Here is a 22480-nt window from a genome sequence, read left to right on the forward strand (position 1 = left end):
ACCCTGTTCAGAATCCTAGGTCTATGCATAAAACTTTACTTAAACATATCTGCCTGCTGTCCTGTAGCTGTCACGTGATTCATACACAAGGCCTCAAAACTTACCTGCTGACTTGCAAGAAAATTTAATTAGCTCTTCTTTGGGTAGTGTTACTAACCTTTCCCAGTTTTTTATGTATGTCATGCATATCAAAATAGTTTACCCACAATGAGATCAGGTGAAAAGACTGCTTTCCACAGAGGTATGCTAAGTGTCTAAAAATCATTCCACTCGGGATCTAATCCTTAAAATCCATCTCCTCAAACAGCTGGAGTGGGAAAATTAAAAAATAACTTTCCTGTAAAATCATTAAGCAGTTTCAAAGTAAATACTATTTATGTATTAAAATGAAAAAGCAAACAAACAGATCATTTTCACCTTCCCATAAACTCCTCTCTCTATAAACAATTTTAAGTAGAGGGAAAGCACTCCTTGCTTGGTGCTTTTGGTTTCTATTTTTCTCCCTTCAGTTCCAACCCAGCCACCTGCTTATTGGTGTTTTATGCACATGAATTCATACCAGCTTCCCCAGAAGGTCTTCCTCCTGCTGGAATCCTGGAAAAGCAGTGTTCATTCTCTACCGGTTCACACCATACTTTTTTTTTTTTTTTTTTTTTCAGTACGCGGGCCTCTCACTTTTGTGGCCTCTCCTGTTGCAGAGCACAGGCTCTGGACACGCAGGCCCCGTGGCCATGGCTCACGGGCCCAGCCGCTCTGCAGCATGTGGGATCTTCCGGGACCGGGGCATGAACCCGTGTCCCCTGCATCGGCAGGCGGACTCTCAACCACTGCGCCACCAGGGAAGCCCATACACCATACTTTTTTAATGTGAACAATTCATTTGAAAGTGAGGATTTTTTTTCCCTCCTGCACTTCTGTTATTGCTGGTTTAATGATTAGGGTCTTCTGGACTGTATGTCCTCTCTTACAAGTTACGGTTGGTGATCTTTATCCAGAACACCCTAGAATTACACTTAATTAGCCAAACAGACCAGAGGTGGGGCATTAAAACCAGGGCTAGGACTTGGGGAAATTAGTGTTCTCAGAGAAGTGCAGTTGAGCTTAGCTTCTCTGGAGTGAGATCATTAACCAGCTTCCAGTTAGTACACACATAGCCATACCCTCACCCCACCCCGTGCTAATGTGTGCACATACTGAACATGTTTTGGGCACTAAGCCTTTTCTTTTCTCTTTTTGTCACTCATAAATCCCTATAAAAATGATCCTCTCCTCTCATAACTTCTCCCTCAGCTCCTGTCTCAGGAAAACAAAAGCCTCTATTGGCATAGATGGTCCCTACCCTCCCCCCACCTCATATACCAATATCCATCTCTTTCCTATGGCTCTAGGTATTGGAGGTCTTTCCTGACTTCCCTTAAGACAAAACTTCCCACTATCTAAATTCCAGCTTCTAAACCCACACTTATAAGTAAGTCTACTACCCACCTGAGAGAAGTTGCCTTGGTAATGAGACAGAGAAAACTCAGTTTTCAAAGGGAAATGGAAACTGATGCTGAATAATGAATATATTACCTCTGGTCTGGGGAGTTCTTCCTGAGATAGAGAAAGAACTCATTGTGAATAAAACATATTAGGATTAAATGCCCAGCAGCCCCTGAGTCAGGGAGAAGCACTGCTGCTATGTTGGGGAACACGAAGTTCTATTGAGGTGAAAACCCTGCCGCTGATTCTTTTCTTGTGAGTAATAAAGATGTGAACACAAGCATTATAACTTTAAAGAATGACTGGAATACCAGCAAAGTACACTAAAGGAAACCGTGTCTAAAAAAGTAAAGGAGGGCCTCCCTGGTGGCGCAGTGGTTGAGAGTCCGCCTGCCGATGCAGGGGATACGGGTTCGTGCCCCGGTCTGGGAGGATCCCATATGCCGCGGAGCGGCTGGGCCCGTGAGCCATGGCCGCTGGGCCTGCGCATCCGGAGCCTGTGCTCCGCAACGGGAGAGGCCACAACAGTGAGAGGCCCGCATACCGCAAAAAAAAAAAAAAAAAAAAAAAAAAAAAAAAAAAAAAAAAAAAGTAAAGGAAAGTGTATTAAGAATGATGTATCTCTAAGTATAAAATATCAATAAAGAGATTAAAAGTTATAAAAAGGAATGTACAGAAATTCTGGATTAGAAAAGTATAACTGAAATGAAAAATTCACTAGAAATGCTCAACGACTGGTTCAAGGAGGCAAAGGTTAGAATCAATAAACTTGAAGATAGATCTAGTCTGAGAAACAAAAAAGACTGAGGGAAAATGAACAGAACCTCAGAGATCTGTGGAACACTATCTGAGCACCACCATATTCGTAAGGAAAGTCCCAGAAGGAGAAGGGATACAGAAAGGGGATAGAAAGAATATTTTAAAAAATAATGCCTGAGGGCTTCCCTGGTGGCTCAGTGGTTAAGAATCCGCCTGCCAATGCAGGGGACACGGGTTCAAGTCCTGGTCCGGGAAGATCCCACATGTCGCAGAGCAACTAAGCCTGTGCACCACAACTACTGAAGCCTGAATGCCTATAGCCCATGCTCCGCAACAAGAGAAGCCACCACAATGAGAAGCCTGTGCACTGCATGGAAGAGTAGCCCCTGCTTGCCACAACTAGAGAAAGCCCGTGCACAGCAACGAAGACCCAATGCAGCCAAAAATAAATAAATAAAAAAAATAAATTTTTTACAATACCCGAAAACTTTCCAAATTTGATTAAAAAAAATCTTTAGTCTACATATCCAAGAAGATCAGTAAATTCTATGTAGAATAAATACAAAAGGATCCACACCAAGGCACATCATAATCAAACATAATCAAAGACAAAGAGAATCTTGAAAGTAGCAAAGGATTTTCAATAACATTAACAGCTAATTTTTATCAAAACCCTTTGCAAGGCAGAAATAGAGACACAGATATAGAGAACAAACATATGGACACCAAGCGGGGGAAAGCCAGGGGTGGGATGAATTGGGAGATTGGGATTGACATATATACACCAATATGTATAAAATAGATAACTACTGAGAACCTGCTGTTAGAGCACAGGGAACTCTACTTCACTTTGTTGTACAGTAGAAACTAACACAACATTGTAAAACAACGATACCCCAATTAAAATGAAAAAGTGCTAAGAGGAGTGGTCAAGATGGAGGACTATGAAGACACTGAGCTCACCTTCTCCCATGGGTACAGCAAAATTACAACTATTCACACATAAATTATTGATGAGAAAAAACTGGAAGACTAGCAGAAAATATCTTGCCCCACTAAAGATATAAAGAAGGAGCCACAATGAGACGGATAGGAGAGGTGGAAATGTGGTACAGTCAAGACCCACACCCCTGGGTGGGTAACCCACAAATGGGAGGATAATTACAATTGCAGAGGTTCTCCCAAAGAAGCAAGGGGTTCAAGACCCAAATTGGGCTCCCCAGCCTGGGGATACTGCACCAGGAAGATGATTCCTCCAGGACACTTGGCTTTGAAGGAAGGCAGGGCTTGCTTTCAGGAGAGCCAGAGGGCTATAGGAGATAAAGACTCCACTCCCAAAGGACACACACAGAATCTCACATGCTTCGGGAACCAGGGAAGAAGCAGTCATTTGAGAGAAGCCTGGATCAGAGCAACATGCTGATCTTGGAAAGCTTCCTGGAGAGGCAGAAGGCAGCAGGGGCTTGCCCCAGGGACAGAGACACTGGTGGCAGCCATTTGGGGAGCTCATTCTGCCATGTGGCCTAGGTGCTGGCAAGACCCATTTTGGAGTCCTGCCTCTAGTTTATAAGTGCCAGGACTCAGCCCCATCCATCAGCCTGTGGGCTGGGACACCTTCGGACAAACAATGAGCTGAGTGGAGACACAGCTGTACCCACCAGTAGGCTTGCTGCCCTAATACCCCAGAGCCCACACCTGCCTCAGGACCTGGCCCTGTCCACCAGAGGACCCTGGACCCAGGTGTCCTCTGGCACTATTCCTGGGATCCACAGGGTCCTGCAGCCAGAGACCCTGGGATCCAGTTCCATCCACCAGTTAGCTGGCAGTAGCCCTAGGGCCAGCCTCACCCACCAGTGGGTAGGCACCAGCCCCAGGGCCTCGGCAGACCTTCAGTCAGCTACCCTGGGATGTGGAATCACCCACCAGCAGGGCAACACCAGCTCAGAACGTGCCAGACCTTGCAGCCAACCATGTCAAAACCCAGCCCCCCTTACCAGCAGACCTACACAAGCTCTGAGACCTCCAGGGTCCTGTAGCTCAAGACTTGGGAACCTGACTCCACCCACAAGTGTGGCAGCTCTAGCCCTGGGATCCTCTAGGCACCAGCCCCACCCAACAGAAGGTAAATACCAGATCTGAGACAACTTGGACACCTCAGCCAGCCGCCATGGGATCTACCCCACTCACCAGTGGGCCAACACCAGCTTTGGGACAGCCCAAACCCAACAGCCAGCCATGTCAAAAACCAGTCTTACCCACCAGCAAGCCAACACTAGATCTGAGGCTGCCAGCCCCACATTCACCCACTGCAGCATACATCTCTGCCCACCAGTAGACCAGAACTACACCAGGACTTCCTGAGGCCATGTGGCCAGCAGCCTTGTGACCTGAGCCTGTCTTCCAGTGGCTGGGAGTCTCCTTGCAAGGCAAGGCATGTCAACCAACAAAACCAGAGTCCAGAAGGACCCATATAGGCAAAATAGGGAGCACCTCTAGAGCATAGAGCCAAATAAGAATCTAGATTTCAAAATCATTACAAAATTCCTTCCCAAATATTTTATGATGAGCGTGGGAATATGAAAATTGGCTCTATGGTAGTATCACTAAGTAATTTCACTGAAAATATCCTTTTCATATTATGTTTAAAAAAAAGAAATGAGTCTATCATTATTCCAAAAAATTTCCCTAGATAAAGGACTCAGAAGATAAAATCTATCTTGCCTGTCTTGATTGCATTCTCCTACATGGTTAGAATAGCCATTGTCTCCCTCTCTCTCTTTTGTGTTTCCTAACCCAGCAACCTGCACCCTCATATTTCAAAATCTCTATCACTCTATCTTATCTAGGAGTCTCACTCCCACCAGAATTCTGGGAAAACAGTGTCTATTGGCTCTTTGCCAGAAACCCACTGTTCCTAAGTTTTAAATTAATAGAGCATACAATTTCTGGAGGTTCCTTTTCACCCTTGTTTATTTTATTTTATTTTTTAAATAAACGTCCTTAAGGCTTCAAGGGTTGCCGTAGAAGTGCAGGGGCAATGATGCTGTGTAGCACCTTCTAGGACTGTATTTCGTCAGCCAATCAAGTCAGGGGTTGTGAAGCTGAAGCCAATGGGTTCAGACAAGGGGCGGGGCTTACAGAAAGAAACTGTCAGTGAGGTAGCAGTTAGTTGCGGCTGTTCTAGGGTGAACGGATTAAGTAGCCTCCACTTATTACCTGCATACCACACGATACTCCTCCTGAGGCTCGAGATGGTGAGTCCTCCCTTGGCTTCCCCTTCAGGAAGTTGCCCTTCCCCTTGGGTAATTTCTTCCGCAAAGAAGAACAAACGCTCCCACAGTATTCCAGCTACAGATTCAGCCAGCCACTCCCTCTTGTAGTTTCCAACTTTCCTATGGCAGCCAATCAAACACTTTTCCGAAGATCAACCAGCCTTTCAGTGTGAACTTCTGTCCCTTAGCCCCTGCCCCTCCTCCATTACACTTCCCATATCAACTTTCCAGACTGCTGCTCACCTGCCTGGTGATTGCTCCCTTTGCCTTATGAGGCACCAAGAGGAAAGCACACTGATGCCGTGGTGAATCTCCTCAGGTGTATGCAGCAGAGCCGAGAGGGAGGAAGGGCTCGTTCTGAGTGAAGAAGCCTTAGGAGGGCAACAGACTGCTCACCTTCAGAGTCTGTGAGTAAGGCCCCGCTGTACTGTGTGGAGAGTCTTCTGAAGAGACAATCCAACCCCAGTTCTGTATCTGTCATAAATCAATGAGAGCTTTACAGCGAATGAAGATTACTGGGATCCCACAGCTCTCTTTTCAGGATAATTTTGTCACCAAATTCCTGCAAAATGTGGTGATTAAAAGGAAGAAAGGGCTTCCCTGGTGGCGCAGTGGTTGAGAGTCCGTCTGCCGATTCAGGGGACACGGGTTCGTGCCCTGGTCCGGGAAGATCCCACATGCCGCGGAGCGGCTGGGCTCGTGAGCCATGGCCGCTGAGCCTGTGCGTCCGGAGCCTGTGCTCTGCAGCGGGAGAGGCCACAACAGTGAGAGGCCCGCGCACCGCAAAAAAAAAAAAAAAAAAAAAAAAAAGAAAGGAAGAAAGATTTCCCATTTTCAAGTACAGAGTGAATCAGTACGATTTCCACTCCATGAGAGAGAATTTCTCAAGGCTGAGTGATGTTGAGGACAAATCCATATGCCATTTTTGAGAGGACAGTTATTAACTCCACACAGAAAGAGATTTGAGGCATTATTTAATTTATTGATAAGTTAATATAGGAAACCTATGTGGCAATTTCAAGACAAATCAATATTTTTTACTTAATGAGACGTTAACTCATAAACTTATTCAAAATTGTCAAAAGTCAATTTAAGCTGAAGAAGAGTTTTAATTACATTGAAAATCTGTTTAATCTAAACTGCTACTTCTTTACCCATATCCTTTAAAGTATCAAACTAGAATAATATTAGCATTTACATGCTAACTTAACATGAGATCATTTTGGTCAGGGGAAAGGTTTGTTAGGAGAATTTGGAGTAGAGGTTGAAGAAGCCAAATTGAGTATTTACAGCCAAACAGGGAAATTCTGTTGAACTTGATCATATATGTCCCTAAAGTTCAAGAATAATTAAGATTTGGAGTAATTTTATTCTTTTATGAAGGGATTTATTAGAATTGAATGTATAAACACTTATTAAGGTTTTCTTTTTTTATTTATTTTTTTATTGGGGTATAGTTGTTTTACAATGCTGTGTTAGATTCTGCTGTACAGCGAAGTGGAGTTCCCTGTGCTATACAGTAGGTTCTCATTAGTAATCTATTTTTTACATATTAGTGTATATATGTCAATCCCAATCTCCCAGTTCATCCCACTCCCTTTCCCCTCTTGGAGTCCATACGTTTGCTCTCTACGCCTGTGTCTCTATTTCTGCCTTGCAAACAGGTTCATCTGTACCATTTTCCTAGATTCCACATATATGCATTAATAATATATGATATTTGTTTTTTCTCTTTCTGACTTACTTCACTCTGTATGACAGCCTCTAGGTCCATCCACATCTCTACAAATGACCCCATTTTGTTCCTTTTTATGGCTGAGTAATATTCCATTGTATGTATGTACCACATCTTCTTTATCAATTCATCTGTCGATGGGCATTTAGGTTGCTTCCATGACCTGGTTATTGAAAATAGTGCCGCAATGAACATTGGGGTACATGTGTCTTTTTGAGTTATGGCTATTCAGGTTTCAAATAAACAATTTTAGAAATGAGAGAATGCTTATGGGAACATGTATCCCTGCTTTTAGTTTGGAAAACAATAGTGTTCTTAACTGTATTAAATTCTAAGAACACATAGGAATGTATAACTATGATGCAGAAAATATTTTTCCTTTTTTGGTCAAACCCATTTGCTCCAGAATATTTAGTCCAGGAGTAACAGTGAGAAAATTAAAAGGTGAAATTGACAATATTTTCCTATATTTGCTCTCTTGTTGCTGAGAGCAAATACCATCAATCTATCACAATGTTCTTCCCTAATGGCACAGATTTCTCCTAGAGCAGTGCTTCTAAATAATGGCTGATTATTAGAATCACTGGGAAGTTTTTAGGTTCCTAATACTCAGGCTGCACCTTAGACCAATTAAATTAACCTCTGTGGTGCCACCCAGGTATCTGTATTTTTAAAACTCTCTGATTCCAATATGCAGTCAAGGTTGAACATCTCTGTCTTAGAGGGATAACTGAGCTTGCTCTCCTCTGTCGCTTAAATTACTATCAAGATCTCTTGGTCTACTTTCAGTTCTTAACATGTTAAAGTGAGGTTAAGGAATTTAGAAATCCTTTGAGTGCAAGAGGGAAGAGATATGGGAACATATGTATGTGTATAACTGATTCACTTTGTTATAAAGCAGAAACTAACACACCATTGTAAAGCAATTATACTCCAATAAAGATGTAAAAAAAAAAAAGAAACCCTTTGAGGAAAAATGAAACAAACCAAAAATAAGCAGCCCCAAACATCAGGGAACTGGTCTGAAACCCAGAGCTAGATGTCACCTAGTGTTACTACAAGCTGGTCTGATGCTCACAGCTAGTCCATGTTGTTCTCCTATTGGACATAATCTCACAGAACATCAAAATCAGATGAGTTCACTAGGAGACTGTAAATAAAGTTGGACAAAAAGAAGTCACCATGCAACCCATACAGTACCAAACATCCCCTCCCTCATCTAAAATGAGTGGCTGCTGCTTCTGTACTCATCACAGCTTTATCCCCATTCTAGTCTGCTTTCTCTATACATAAGATTTATTGAGACACCCAATCACAGAATTGTCCTTGCTTTCTGACAGCACCCAAGTTATAGTAAACTTCCACTTCCTTAGACCCTCTCTAAAATTACCCAGATCCACAATTAGTTCTTTCTAACATCCTTTTACTGAACGTCCCAACAGTTCCCCAGGGTGAATGGCCTCCCTCAGTGAGACACATAATAAACCAAACTTGTCAACTACAGATGTGTTTCTGGGGTCTTCACCAGAAGGGCATTGATACCCTTTCTCAAAATATCTGACTCAAGAATATTGAAAATAAGCTGGCTTTGAAACTGAAAACTGAGCAACGTTTCCTTTGAATTGGGTGAATCACAGTGGTTACTAACATTGGCTACACATTAAAATTGCCTGGGGAGACCAAGCTGCCACCTAGACTGATTTAAATAGGAATCGCTGAGGATAAGATTCAGGCAATAGTATCGTTATAGCTCCCCAGGTGATTTCAAATAAAATTATAAATACAGGGAGAGGAATTACATAGACTGGGAAACTATACAGATTAGAAAACTGAGGCCAACAGCAAGTTGCCCAGAGTCTTTTACCCTGCAAGCAGCAGCCCATCAGATCTTTGCGTGCAGAGAGTCGTTATCTGACCAGAGAGTCGGCACTTTTACATTGGTGCTAATATGGTACAACGTTTGTAAACAGTGTTCACAAGGCCCTTTGATGCTGGTGATACAATACCGTGTGGAAAGAAGTAGAAAGTATAATTATATAAAGATGAACAGAACTATGTAAATAAAATATATAAAAGCCACTAGATGACATGACTGTGCATATTTTTTTTTGTTTTTGAAATGCTTCTTTACATATTTACTTCAAAAATATTCACAATATGCATGTATTCATTTAATTTTCTTTCAAAAGGTTGTTTTTATAGTCAGTAAAGAGCATATTATAAAACATATGTATGTGAAATATGAAACTGAAAAAGACATTGCTGGATTGTGAGAGGAAGTTTAGTAATAACGAGTTGATTGCTTAGCGAGGCAGCCAGATGAGATGCTAATAGACACTAGAAAAGGTTAAGCCAATATTATGAGAGAATTGGAAGAGTTCCCTGCATGAAGTTTAAGACCCCAATGCAAAACTTTCCTCACCATGGGAAGCAAGTGGGATTGGCAGACTGCAGCTATTACCTATTTCTTCAAACCAAGACACACCATGGCCCTTGTTCCTTTTCCAAGAAGTAACAATAGAAACATGTAACAACTCCCTTGTTTTAAATCATTTTGTTTTCAATATTTTTCTTAGGTCCTTGGTTGCTATAAAAATATTTAAAAGTTAGAGAAAACATGGCCCAGCAATGTCTCAAAGGAGATAAAAGAAGGCTGTTATTAAACATCATCATGGTCTATTCATTTCTGTCTGGGTAGAACAACAAAAGAGATCAGAATATTCTCACCACCACCACTTCTTACTTTGGAATAGCTGCCAAAACATGCTTCCAGAGACTCAGATAAGCTGAGAACAAACCCCTCAGTTGTCCATCCTCAGAACTAAGTAACCTGCACCAGCTTGTGGTCCTGGTGACTGGTTAGATGAAAAATCCTCTTTTTAGCTGGATAGATACAGGGCGAAAATAGCTGAGTAGTGCTTGGTATCATAAGAACACAGGATGACACTGGCTCGTCTCTATCACTTGGGATTGTAATTCTTCTATCATTTACATTGAAAACATAATAGAAGAGGGAGGCATCCCTAATTTTGGCACACCCTAAGAAATCACTAGAAATAACTAAAGAGAAATATAGGCTTTTTATTTATTTTTTAAGAAAAGCTGTAGAAGGCCAACAAGAAGGAAAATCTTATGTTCTTTTGGTCCTAGGTGAATTTTGCAGAGTCCTAAGAGTTGGATTCAGACGGCCTATGAGAAACCACAGGATGAATGGCACTGTTTCTAATTTCACTTTTCTTAACAAAGGATTTACCAACATATGGCTGGATTTTTTTAGGAATACATTCATGAAAACTTCTCAGGAACTCCCTGAAATCATTCTAATATTGTCTTTGATCTGTACAATTGGAGGTAGGTGTAATTCTTTTTATTTAAGTGTGTTTTGTGGATGTATTTTGTAAATGTCACCATAGAGAATTAAGAAAAGTAGCAATAAGAGGAAATTAGATTTTTTTTTCTAAATTCATACCTCTATACCAAGATTTTCAATCAAATGAAATAATAATAATCTGCCCCTGAGGAGAGACCATGTAGATCTGATCCACGTTCTTCACCTCTACTGAGTTCAGAGTATTCATACCTTCTTACTTGCTAGGTCGTGGTTAGATTTAAGTGATGTGGAGAATTGAACCAGATAACCAGAAAATCAAAGGTTAGGGATTTTATTGTTACCTGCGTCATCATAAACTAGAGTTTCATTCATATTTTAAAATTAGCTGTCCCACAGATTTCTTCACTTGGAAAAAGAATTTTCAAAGTGATAGGTCTTCTGAATGATTCAGTTACTTTTTAACCCCTTGGTAGGTGTTCCCTTAGGTTTTGTTCAAATGGTAAATTATGCCCAGCTTTTATGAGAAGAAAAGAACACTATAGAAATCAGAAGAAAGCACATTTTTTTGCATGTGCTTTTGACCTGATTAGAAATTGTATTACAAAGAATTAGAAACATTAAACTGAAGGAAATGCTGATATTGCTTATTGCACTTTGAAAAAAATTATGAACAAAGTTAAATATTCATTATAGGCTTTCTAATGGGTAGTAGGTAATTAGTAATAGGTAGCTAGTTTTTCTCATTATTAAATTATTATACTAATTCCTCATTGTTATCTTGGGAATCAGCCAGGCTATTTCATTTAAGATTAGTAATTTATTAATCCCTCATTGCAGGATTGCTAAAGAAATGAATATCTGATTTATAGCATGTACATAAACTGCTATAAATATTTTAGTAGGAACACAAGAACCAATGATTACTAGCAATATTTAATAAAGATTCTAAGAAAATGATAGACTTCTTAAAAGAAGTAAAGCATGAATTTAGTGGATGACCAATTATAATGATTCTATATGCTTAAGTGTGAAGGAGGGTTTCAGTTACAGGAATATATATAGTAAGTAAGGGGTGGTGCAGTATTTCATTGTCCTCAGTATTAAGAACTCATGTCAAATTAAAGTTCTATAAATGTGGTATTTCACTGCCTTTCAATAGACATATTTTTTTGCAGCATTTTTGAACCTACACTTGAAAGACTTTCCAATTCCTCTCCCTGTGATATTATTTTTATTTGGATGCAGTTTTGAAATGTTAAGTTTTACATCTGACCAGGTGTGTATAGTAAATATGAGTATTTTATATATCTGACTATATCTAAGATTTATATAAATACAAAGATGGCTTAAGACAATTTGTAAACATATTTCTTCACTGCTCTGCCAGTTGATAGATGCTTATGATATGCATAACATCGTATCAGCTGTGTAGAAGAAGGAACCAGGCATGAAAGAGCTGAAATCCAGGTAACATAGTCAAAACAGAGCCTAGGTCTGAAGCTAGGTAGGCAATTCAGAATGAGTACACATACAGCTGTTAAGAATGTGAGTAGCTGAGTATTTAATCATAATTCAAAACCTTAGACAAGAAATTGGTAAACAAGATACAAGCCCAGAGAGACTTTGAGCTACTGATACAGGACTCTAGTAGCAAGAGAATTCTGACATTGAACCAATCTATTGCCTCGGGAATGTTTCATAGTGTTCCCATTAGAATAGAGGCTACTCTCTAAGTGAACCTTCCTTAGAATATGTCAAGAAACATACACTGAACCTCTTACATGGAGTTGGAAGTGAGGAACAAGACAAACTATATAGTTTGGCATATACAGTATTACTAAATAGTTGGGAACAGCTGGAGTCAGGTAAAGGAGAGACAATATGCTTACTACAAGGAATATAGAATGCATTATTGACACATTAAATAGTCCTCTAGCCCAGGGGTTGGCGGCAAAGTGTTTTCTGTAAAAGGCCATATATAGTGCATATTTTAGACTATGAAGTCCATATGATCTCTGTCACAACTACTCAACTCTGCCATTGTAGTTTAAAAGCAGCCAGCCATAGACAATACATAAGTAAATTGGTATGGTTGTATTCCAATAATACTTTATTTACAAAAACAGGCATTGAGCCAGATTTGTTCCCAGGGCCCATAGTTTGCCAACACCTGCCCTAGTTAATCAGTATATAAATACGAACGTGTGTGAAAATGATTGACTTTCCCAAACAAATTTAACCAGTGATGTTAAAAACCATAATGGAAACCATGTATCCATGCCAGAACCAGAAGCAGATTACTCCTTCATTTGTCATGAACAGGTTTGATAATCATCTGATTTTTGACATAAATGCAATTTTAAGTACTTCTATAAACTTTACTATTTGTCAACAACTCTTTAAAGGAAGAGACCATATGTTGAGAACGGTTTAAGATTTTACTCAACTTTCAATCTAATAATTTTGCTTGCCACAGTTTCACGGTCCTGGCAAAAGACACGGGACTCCTGGGCTAGAAACAAAGGACTTTATTACTCATAGCAATGGCAGAAGCCAGAGTATCAACATTTTCTTGCCCCTGTTCCATGAGCCCCACAGGGAGAAAGTAAAGAGGGCGAGGTGAAACCTGCATACACAATGGGTTGCATTATAGGAGAAGAAATCTGAGCTTAGAGAACTTGAATATTTTATGATGGGCAGTGAGCTCATCTGCCCTCTTGCTCCAGAGAGAGATAATATTTTTATAGCACTGGACAGTATAGTAAACCTGTCTTTTTCTCTGGAGGGAGACACTTGCTTTATCTTCCAAAGCTGTTAGCCGTACAAATATTCTTGAAAGAAAATATTCCTGGAAGAAAAGCAGTCAGTGCCTCCATCCGTAGCATACAGAGAAACACAAGAGACCCATGAAGAATCATCTCCCAAATGCAAGGAGAGTGCCTAACACAGTAGGTTCACAGTGTTTCCTTAATGAGTGAATGTTGAATGGATGTGTTAACGAACCAAACTGGGTCTGCCTGCCCACAGGCAGTAAAGTCAATCTACTGACAGTAGGTTGTGGTGAAGGAAAGTGCAGCGTTTATTGTAAAGTGCCGTACAAGGAGTATGGGACAGCTAGTGCTCAAAAAGCCTGAACTCCCCAATGGGTTTCAGCAAAGCATTTTTAAAAGCAAGGCAAAGGAAGGGAGTCCCAGGGTATGTGATGATCTCATGCACAATTCTCTGATTGGTTGATGGTGAGGTAAAGTAAAAAGATCAAAAATTGTTGCAAATATTTCCTGGTTCCAGCCAGACTCCTGAAGGGATGTGTTAATTTCTTTCATTTGGTGGGGACGTTTGCATCTGTAAAACAACTCAGGAAATGTGCATGAGATGCTATTATCTAGGTACTTCAGAGAGGACCTAAAGCAGAGGATATAAGGGAGACATCTCTCTGGAGAAGGCCCCATAGGGTCCTGCTTGGTTACAGATGCCCATATAGGATTTAAAACTATAAACTAAATATTTTATGATAAACACCATTAATTGGTTATTTCATAATTGGCATTACCTTCCCAGTAAATAAATAAATAAATAAATAAATAAATAAATTCCCTGCTATTCTTCCATACACATCTTCTGTATAATCCATGGCTAATTATGTAGTTTCTGGAAATTGATATGACTGTTTACTCCTTTGTGGATTTTGTGCATGATGATCCATCTACCTGAAATCTTTTTCTCTTGTATGCCTGAAAATCTCCTACATACCCTTTAGTACTTTTGTCAAACTGTTTCCTATATCTATTCTTAAAATAAATAAATAAATAAATAAATAAGCATAGAGATGTTCATTAACCTTTTGCTGTAGTTGGTAATGATCTGATGCAAAATTATGAAAATCCAAGAGTTAAGACTTTAGCACTTACTATGTTGTGATTTATCTTTTTATCTTGTGCTAGGCATAGGAGTGCCTGGCATGTATTCCATGCTAATAGACCAACAGATAAATGAGAAAATAACATTTTTATATTATTAGGTCCAAAAATATACAGATGCCATACAGTGGATGGATCCACATTTATTTTTTGATATATTTACACCAATAATTATCTTTAATGTTGCATTTGACATGGATGTTTACCTGCTCCACAAGTTATTTTGGCAGGTAAGAAGTGTTATTTTCAATAATATTATTCACTCATGAACTACTACATGTTATCTATGTTCAGATTTTTTTACATTTTTAAAAATCAACTATATTTACGTATAATTTATATGCAGTAGTATGCATACATTTTGAGAGTACAGTTTGATGAGTTTTGACAAATATCAACCTATCAAGATATAGAAATTTCCATTATCCTAGAAAATTCCCTCAGACTTCTTTGAAGTCAATCCCTCATCAATGCCTCAGAGAGGTAAGTACTGATCCAACTTTCTCTTTTTTAATGATTCAATTTCATTTGATTTACCTTAGAAATTCTGTCCAAATATTATGTAATTTTTGGTACAGATAGTCATTTGCAAGGTCATGGGGTACAAGTGCAAAGACTAACTTTCTCATTACTTGTCATTTCTATATATTATATTTCTTTTGAATATTAATTCAAAGGGAAAAGTAGGAAATCATTTCTATAACCTTGTTATTAAAGTCTCAAATAGATGCCAGGTGAAAAAATTTGCATAGTGACTATTACAGGCATATTTTCAAAAGTCATTCCTAAGCAAGATAAATTATATTCAATTAAATTGATTAAAAAATCCGTTACATATTGTTTTTAGCAGGTTCTTCAAGATTTACATAACAGTTTCATTGTCTTCCATGTATGACTTAGATTCACAATCAAAAATAAGTCTCCACTTTGATACCACTGTAGTTTTCTTTTTTCCAAAAGTTTTTACTTTTGATGAAGTTCAATTCATCAATTTTTCTTTTAGAATTTGTGTTTTTATGTCCTATTAAAAATTATTTGTCTAATCTAAGGTCACTAAGATCTTTTGTTATGTTTTCTTCTAGAATTTTAATAGTTTTAGATTTCACATTTAGGTCTAAGATCCAATTTGAGTTAATTTTTTAATATGATGTGAGTTGGGTGTTCTGTTTCATTTTTTTTTTCATATGGACATTCAATTTTTACAAAATCATTTTTCTTCTTCCAGTTTTATTGAGATATAATCAATATAGAGCACCATACAAGTTTAAGGGTTACAGCATGACTTGTATACATCATGAAATGATTATCATAATAAATTTAGTGAACATCCATCATCTCATACAGATACAAAATTAAAGAAATAGAAAAAAATATTTTTCTCTGTAATGAGAACCCTTAGGATTTACTCTTAACAACTTTTGTGTGTAACATACAGCAGTGTTCACTATATTCATCATATTGTTGTACATCACATCCCTACTACTTATTTATTTTATAATTGAAAGTTTGTACCTCTGGACTGTCTTCATCCAATTCTCCCTCTCACACCCCCTCCCACCCTGCCTCTGTTAACTACAAATCTGATCTCCTTTTCTATGAGTTTGATTGCTTGTTTGTTTGTTTTTGAAGTACAATTGACCTACACCACTGTGTTAGTTCTTGTTATACAACACAGTGATTTGATATTTATATACTTTTCAAAATGCTCATCACGATGTCTAGTTACAATATGTCACCATACAAAGATATTAAATAGTTATTGCCTATATTACCCATACTGTACATTTCATACCTGTGAATCATTTATTTTGCAACTGGAAGTTTGTAGGTCTTAATCTCCCTCACCTATTTCTTTCCTTCTCCCAACCCCTCTCCAGGTGGCTACCTGTTTGTGCTCTATATCTATAAATCTGTTTCTGTTTTGTTACATTTGTTCAGTTAGCATAATACCTTCTAGGTCCATCTATGTTGCCACAAATGGCAAGATTTCATTCTTTTGTGGTTGAGTAATATTCCATTGTGTGTCTGTGTGTTGTTTGTATATATATATACACACACATATATAAACCGCATCTTCTTTATCCATCTATCAATGAACATTTAGGTTGCTTCCATACCTTGGCTATTGTAAATAATGCTGCAATGAACATAGAGTGCACATATCTTTTTGAATGAGCATTTTCATTTGTTTTGTATAAATACCCAAAAGTGGAATTGCCAGATGATATGGTAGTTCTATTTTTAATTTTTTGAGGAATCTCCATACCATTTTTCATAGTGGCTGCACCAATTTACATTCCCATGAATGGTGCGTGAGGTTTCCCTTTTCTCTACATCCTCTCTAAAACTTATTTGTTGTCTTTTTGATAATAGACATTCTGACAGATGTGAGGCGATATCTCATTGTCGAAATCAGGGATTTGCATTTCCCTGATGATTAGTGATGTTGAGCACATTTTCATATGCCTATTGGCCATTTTTCTGTTTTCTTTGGAAAAATATCTATTCAGATCCTCTGCCTATTACTTAATGGGGTTGTTTGTTTGTTTTTGATGTTAAGTAATATGAGCTCTTTGTACATTTTGGGTCTTAACACCTTATTCGATATATTGTTTGCAAATATCTTCTCCCATTCAGTAGGTGATCTTTTTGTTTTGTTGAGAGTTTCCTTCACTATGCAAAAGCTTTCTAGTTTCATGTAGTCCCATTTATTTATTTTTGCTTTTATTTCTTTTGCCTGAAGAGACATAGCCAAAAAAAATGTTACTAAGACTGATAACAAAGATCTTACTACCTATGTTTTCTTCTAGAAGTTTTTCAGGTCTTACATTTAAGTCTTTAATCCATTTTGAATTTATTTTTGTGCAGGATGTGAGAGAGTAGTACAGTTTAATTATTTTGCATGTAGCTATCCAGTTTTCTCAACACCATTTATTGAAGAGGCTGCCTTTCCCAAATCGTATATTTCTCCCTCCTTTGTCGTAGATTAATTGCCTATATAAGTGTGGGTTCATTTCTGGGCTTTCCATTCTTTTCCTTTGATGCATGTTGCTGATCTCTTAAGCTCACATGCATTTTAACAACCCTGCATTTTTATTTCCCCCCCTCATTTACTGTTTTTGACATTATATTTTACATATTTTTGCTTTATGTATCCCTTTACTACTTATTGTTGATATAGATGATTTTACTACTTTGGTCTTTTTACCTTCCTACTAGGTTTTAAGTGGTTGATCTACTACCTTTACTGTATATTTGCCTTTACCAATGAGATTTTTCCTTTCATAATTTTCATATTTCTAGTTGTAGCCTTTTCCTTTTCACTTAGAAGTACATTTAACATTTCTTGTAAAGCTGGTTTGGTGGTGCTGGACTCTTTTAGCTTTTGCTTTTCTATAAAACTTTTTATCTCTCCATCAAATCTTAATTAAAGCCTTGCTGGGTAGAGTAGTCTTGTTTCTAGGTTTTTCCCTCTTATCACTTTAAATATATCATGCCACTCCTTTCTGGCCTGCAGAGTTTCTGCTGAAAAGCCTGCTGACCATATTTTGGGAATTCCCTTGTACGTAACTTGTTGTTTTTCCCTTGCTGCTTTTTTTTTTTTTTTTTTTTTTTTTGCTGTACGCGGGCCTCTCACTGTTGTGGCCTCTTCCGTTGCAGGGCACAGACTCCGGACACACAGGCTCAGCGGCCATGGCTCACGGTCCCAGCCACTCCAAGGCATGTGGGATCTTCCCAGACCGGGGCATGAACCCATGTCCCCTGCATCGGCAGGCGGACTCTCAACCACTGCGCCACCAGGGAAGCCCCTCCCTTGCTGCTTTTAATATTCTTGCTTTAACTTTATGATCATTACCTTGAACTCTTTATCAGGTAGATTGCTTATCTCCACTTCACTTTGTTCTTCTGGGGTTTTATCTTCTTCCTTCATTTGGAACATATTCCTCTGCTGCTTCATTCTACCTAATTTGCTGTTTTATTTATATGTATCTGGTAAGTTAGTTATATTTTCCAACCTTGGAGAAGTGGTCTTTTTTAGAAGTCCTCTGTGACCCAGCAACATACTCTCCTCTCATCACCAGAGCTGTATCCTCTAGGAGTGCTTCCTATGTGGGCTTTGTGGGTCCTTCTGTTGAAGGAGGATGACCACTATGTGCATTCTGGTAGATGTGGCTGACCCCCAGTCCAGTTGGTTGCCAGTTCCTGACTTGAGTGGATGCTGCCAGCTGCTGGTGGGCAGGGCCAGGCCACAAGGCAGCTGCCTGCAGAGCCCTGGGTGGTCCTGGGGCTAAGGTTGGCCCACTGGTGGGCAGAGCTGGGTTCTGGAGTGGGTGGTTGTGGGACCTAGTATCCTGGGTCTAGTGTCTGCTGCTGGTGGGTGGGCCCAGTTCCTGACACAGCTGATTACAGGGTCTGGAGTACCCCAAAGTTCATGTTGGCCTGTTGGTGAGTAGGGCTGAACCCGGAGGTGGGGAGCTGAGGGGTCAAAGATGTCTCAGAGCTGGTGTCAGCTTGCTGACGGGCTTGGTGGTTGGGTCCCAGGGTTGGTGTTGGCCTGCTGATGGACAGGGCCATGGTCCGGGGGTCCTGGAGCAAGTGCTGTCCTGCTCATCTGGATGGCTTTGGTGCTCTGGTGGTCCCTGGGCTCATGTCCACCCACTGGTGGACGAGGATGAGTCCTGGGGCTAGTGCCAGCCCACTGGTGAGTGGAGCTATGGCCTAGGTTATCTGGCTGCAGGGGCCTGAGGGTCCTGGAATTGGTGTGTTGGCCTGTTAGTGGACAGAGCTAGGGACTGGGTGGTCCTGGGGCTAGTGCCAGCCCATTGGTGGGTGAGGCTTGTCCAGGGGCTAGTGCCAGCTTCATGGTGGGCAGAGCCAGGTCCCTACAGATGGCTGTGGATATGCAGGGGATCCCAGAACTAGTGCCAGTGCATTGGTGTGTGGGGTTGGATCCTAGGCCTTTTGGTGGACAGGGCTGTGTCCCAGGATAGTTGTATACTCAGAGAATGTTAAGGCAATTGGCCTGCTGGTGGGTGGGGCTATATTCTCACCCAGGTAGCTGCTTGGCCTGAGGCGTCCCAGTACTTTTGCCAATGGGCTGGTGGGCAGGGCCAGGTCCTGGCACTAATAAGCTAGAGGGAGGATTCCAAAATGGCACTTGCTAGCACCAGTGCTCATGTGGTAGAACAAGGTCCTCCAAATGGCTGCCACCAGTGTCTATGTCTCCAAGGTGAGCTCCAGTTGCATCCTTCCTCTCTGAGAGGCACTCCGAGATCAGCAGGTGGGTCTGACCTAGACTCCTTTCAAATCACTGCTTCTGCCCTGGGTCCCAGAGCATCTGAGATTTTGTGTGTGCCCTGTAAGAGGGGAGTATCTATTTCCCACAGCCATCTGGCTCTCCCAAAACCAAGCCCTGCTAGCCTTCAAAGCCAAATGTTCTAGAGGAATCATCTTCATGGTTCAGTACCCCCAGGCTGGGGAGCCTGATGCAGGACCTGGACCCCTTGCTCCTTAGGGAGAGCCTCTGCAATTGTAATTATCCTCCTAGTTGTGGCTCACTCACTGTGGGTATGGATCTTGACTATACCGTGTCTCTGGCCCTTCTACACATCTCATGGTTTGTTTTTTTGTGTTTTTTTTTTGAAGTATAGTTGATTTAAAATATTATATTAGTTTCAGGTTTACAATGTAGTGTGATTCAGTATTTTTGGAGAACATACTCCATTATAAGTTATTATAAGATAATGACTATAATTCCCTGTACTATGTAATATATCCTTGTTACTTATCTATTTTATACATGCTAGTTTGTGTCTGTTAATCCCATACACTTAATTTGTCCCTTCTCCCTTTGGTAACCACTAATCTGTTTTCTATGTCTATGTGTCTGTTTCTGTTTTGCATATACATTCATTTGTATTAATTTTTTAGATTCCACATATAAATGATATCATATAGTATTGGTCTTTGTCTGGCTTATTTCACTAAGCATAATATTTTCTAAGTCCATCCACATTACTGCAAATGGCAGAATTTCATTCTTTTTTGCATTGGTTGTATAGTGGTGAGCATAGGTGCCTTCCATTCTTTTTATGGCTGAGTAATAGTCTATGGAATACATATACCACATCTTCTTTAACCATTTATCTGTTGATGGGCACTTGGGTTGTCATGGTTTGTTCTTTATATAGTTAGTTGTAGAAGATCTTTTCTGCCAGTCTTCTGGTCTTTCTCAACAAAAACTACTCTGTAAATAGTTGTAATTTTGATGTGCCAGTGGGAGGAGGTGAGCTCGAGGTCTTTCTATGCATCCCCTGCCCCTGTCTTTGCCACTGCCCTCTATATTCAAAAATTTTAAAACTTTACTCCAAATTATAAAACAAAGAAAACAAGGAAAAAGTATAAAGTGTGGGAAAAGTAAATTCAGCTCTATATTTTAGTGAATAAACTATATCTTTTCAATTGTCTAGCATGTTGAAGACTCAAGAAAGAAATTATGGAGGAAAAAAGTAACTCAAAAAAATCTGACTGGCAGAACTTAATGCCACTTATGATTTTAACTCTGAGATACTATAAGAAAGCTATTATTAAATATATTAGGTCCAGTAAAAGGAAATTACTGATAAAAGTTGTGTTTCAAATACCCACCTCCTAAATTTCCCACACCCACACGTAAAAGAACAACACAGAGAAGACTACTCACAGAAACAGCAATAATCCTAATTCACAAACTATTATGATTATTTTCTAATCATGTGATATTTGAACCCCTCCAGGAAAGACCTTGAGAAAAAATACTCTAGATTATAAGCAGGATGTGCATTTCTTTCAAAGTAATCAATACAGTTTTGTAAGTATAAAGTCGTTACCTAAAATACATTAGAATCAAAACTATTAAAATAATTTACACTTGAAACAGAGTCCAGGCAAATGAAATTCAGACAAATTACAAAAAAATGAAATTGAAAAGAATAGAGATATAATAGTAGTTTGAGCTGGTTCTAGTGTTCCCTGTCAAGCCATCTCCTGAGTCTCTGTTCAACTGGGGGGTCAGCTGAGGTAGGATGAGCTAGCTGGATGGCTCTGCTCATATGTCTTTTGGTTGGTACTGTTAATATTGGCTATAGGCAATGAGTGTCACTGTACATGTATCTCATTATCCAGGCAATTATTCCAGGCTTCTTCACATGGTGATTTCAGAGTCTCAAACATCAGTGGGAGAGGGCAAACTTGAAGTTACTAGTGATTTTTAAGAAAAATTTTTTATTGAAGTATAGTTGGTGTATAACATTTTATAAGTTACTGGTGTACAATATAGTGATTCACAACTTTTTAAAGTTATACTCCATTTATAGTTATTATAAAATATTGGCTATATTCCCTGTGTTGTATGATATATCATTGTAGCTTATTTTATGCATAATAGTTTGTATCTTTTAATCTTCTACCCCTATATTGCCCCTCCACACTTCCCTCTCCCCGCTTTTTAAGTCTCTAGTTACATCATGTTTGCTCTTGTTCAGTCAGTATGGAAGATAGCTACAAAATTGTGTGGATTCAGGGAGCAGAATTACTGCAGCCATTTTTGCAAACAATATACCATGTGATTTATTGAGGTATCAACAGCTATTTGGTGGAAGAACAAAGATTTGGATATCCTGACCCTCAATCCTCTTGTCTCAAAGCCTCATTTTAATTTGTTCCTTTGAACAAGAGTTAGTAATACAACTCCCTCGACCACCAAAACCTTAAATTGGGAATTCAGCCACCCTAGAGGTAAATGACCTAGGGGACCTTGATTTTCTTTCACCATTCTGATGCTGTTATCAAGCTTTATCTACCAAAGACTCCCTCTCAATAGTGTCAGGCCTCAGTAATGCCATATAAGCACTCTGTCATTGTTCTGTCAATTTTAAGATTGGGTTAGAAATGTCTGATTAAGTGACTTAACCAAAATCACTCAGGACTAGCACCCAGGCCTCCT

At 39.5% G+C, this 22480-nt stretch overlaps 1 protein-coding gene across 1 annotated transcript in view; it reads left to right on the forward strand.

Annotated features, from left to right (window-relative positions):
* Nucleotides 1-10475: 10475 nt before the first annotated feature.
* The window catches only part of SLC9C1 (solute carrier family 9 member C1), a gene marked incomplete at its 3' end in the record, with an annotated part of 106126 nt that continues 94121 nt past the window's right edge, over nucleotides 10476-22480 (forward strand). The window contains exons 1-3 of the mRNA XM_082624359.1: nucleotides 10476-10599; nucleotides 11755-11855; nucleotides 14598-14726. Of these exons, the coding sequence (XP_082480485.1) occupies nucleotides 10536-10599; nucleotides 11755-11855; nucleotides 14598-14726 (294 nt within the window). The 5' untranslated portion in view covers nucleotides 10476-10535. The remainder of the gene's footprint in view (nucleotides 10600-11754; nucleotides 11856-14597; nucleotides 14727-22480) is intronic.

Source organism: Mesoplodon mirus (assembly GCF_964341445.2).
Source record: "Mesoplodon mirus genome assembly, chromosome: 6".
Lineage (NCBI taxonomy): Eukaryota > Metazoa > Chordata > Mammalia > Artiodactyla > Ziphiidae > Mesoplodon > Mesoplodon mirus.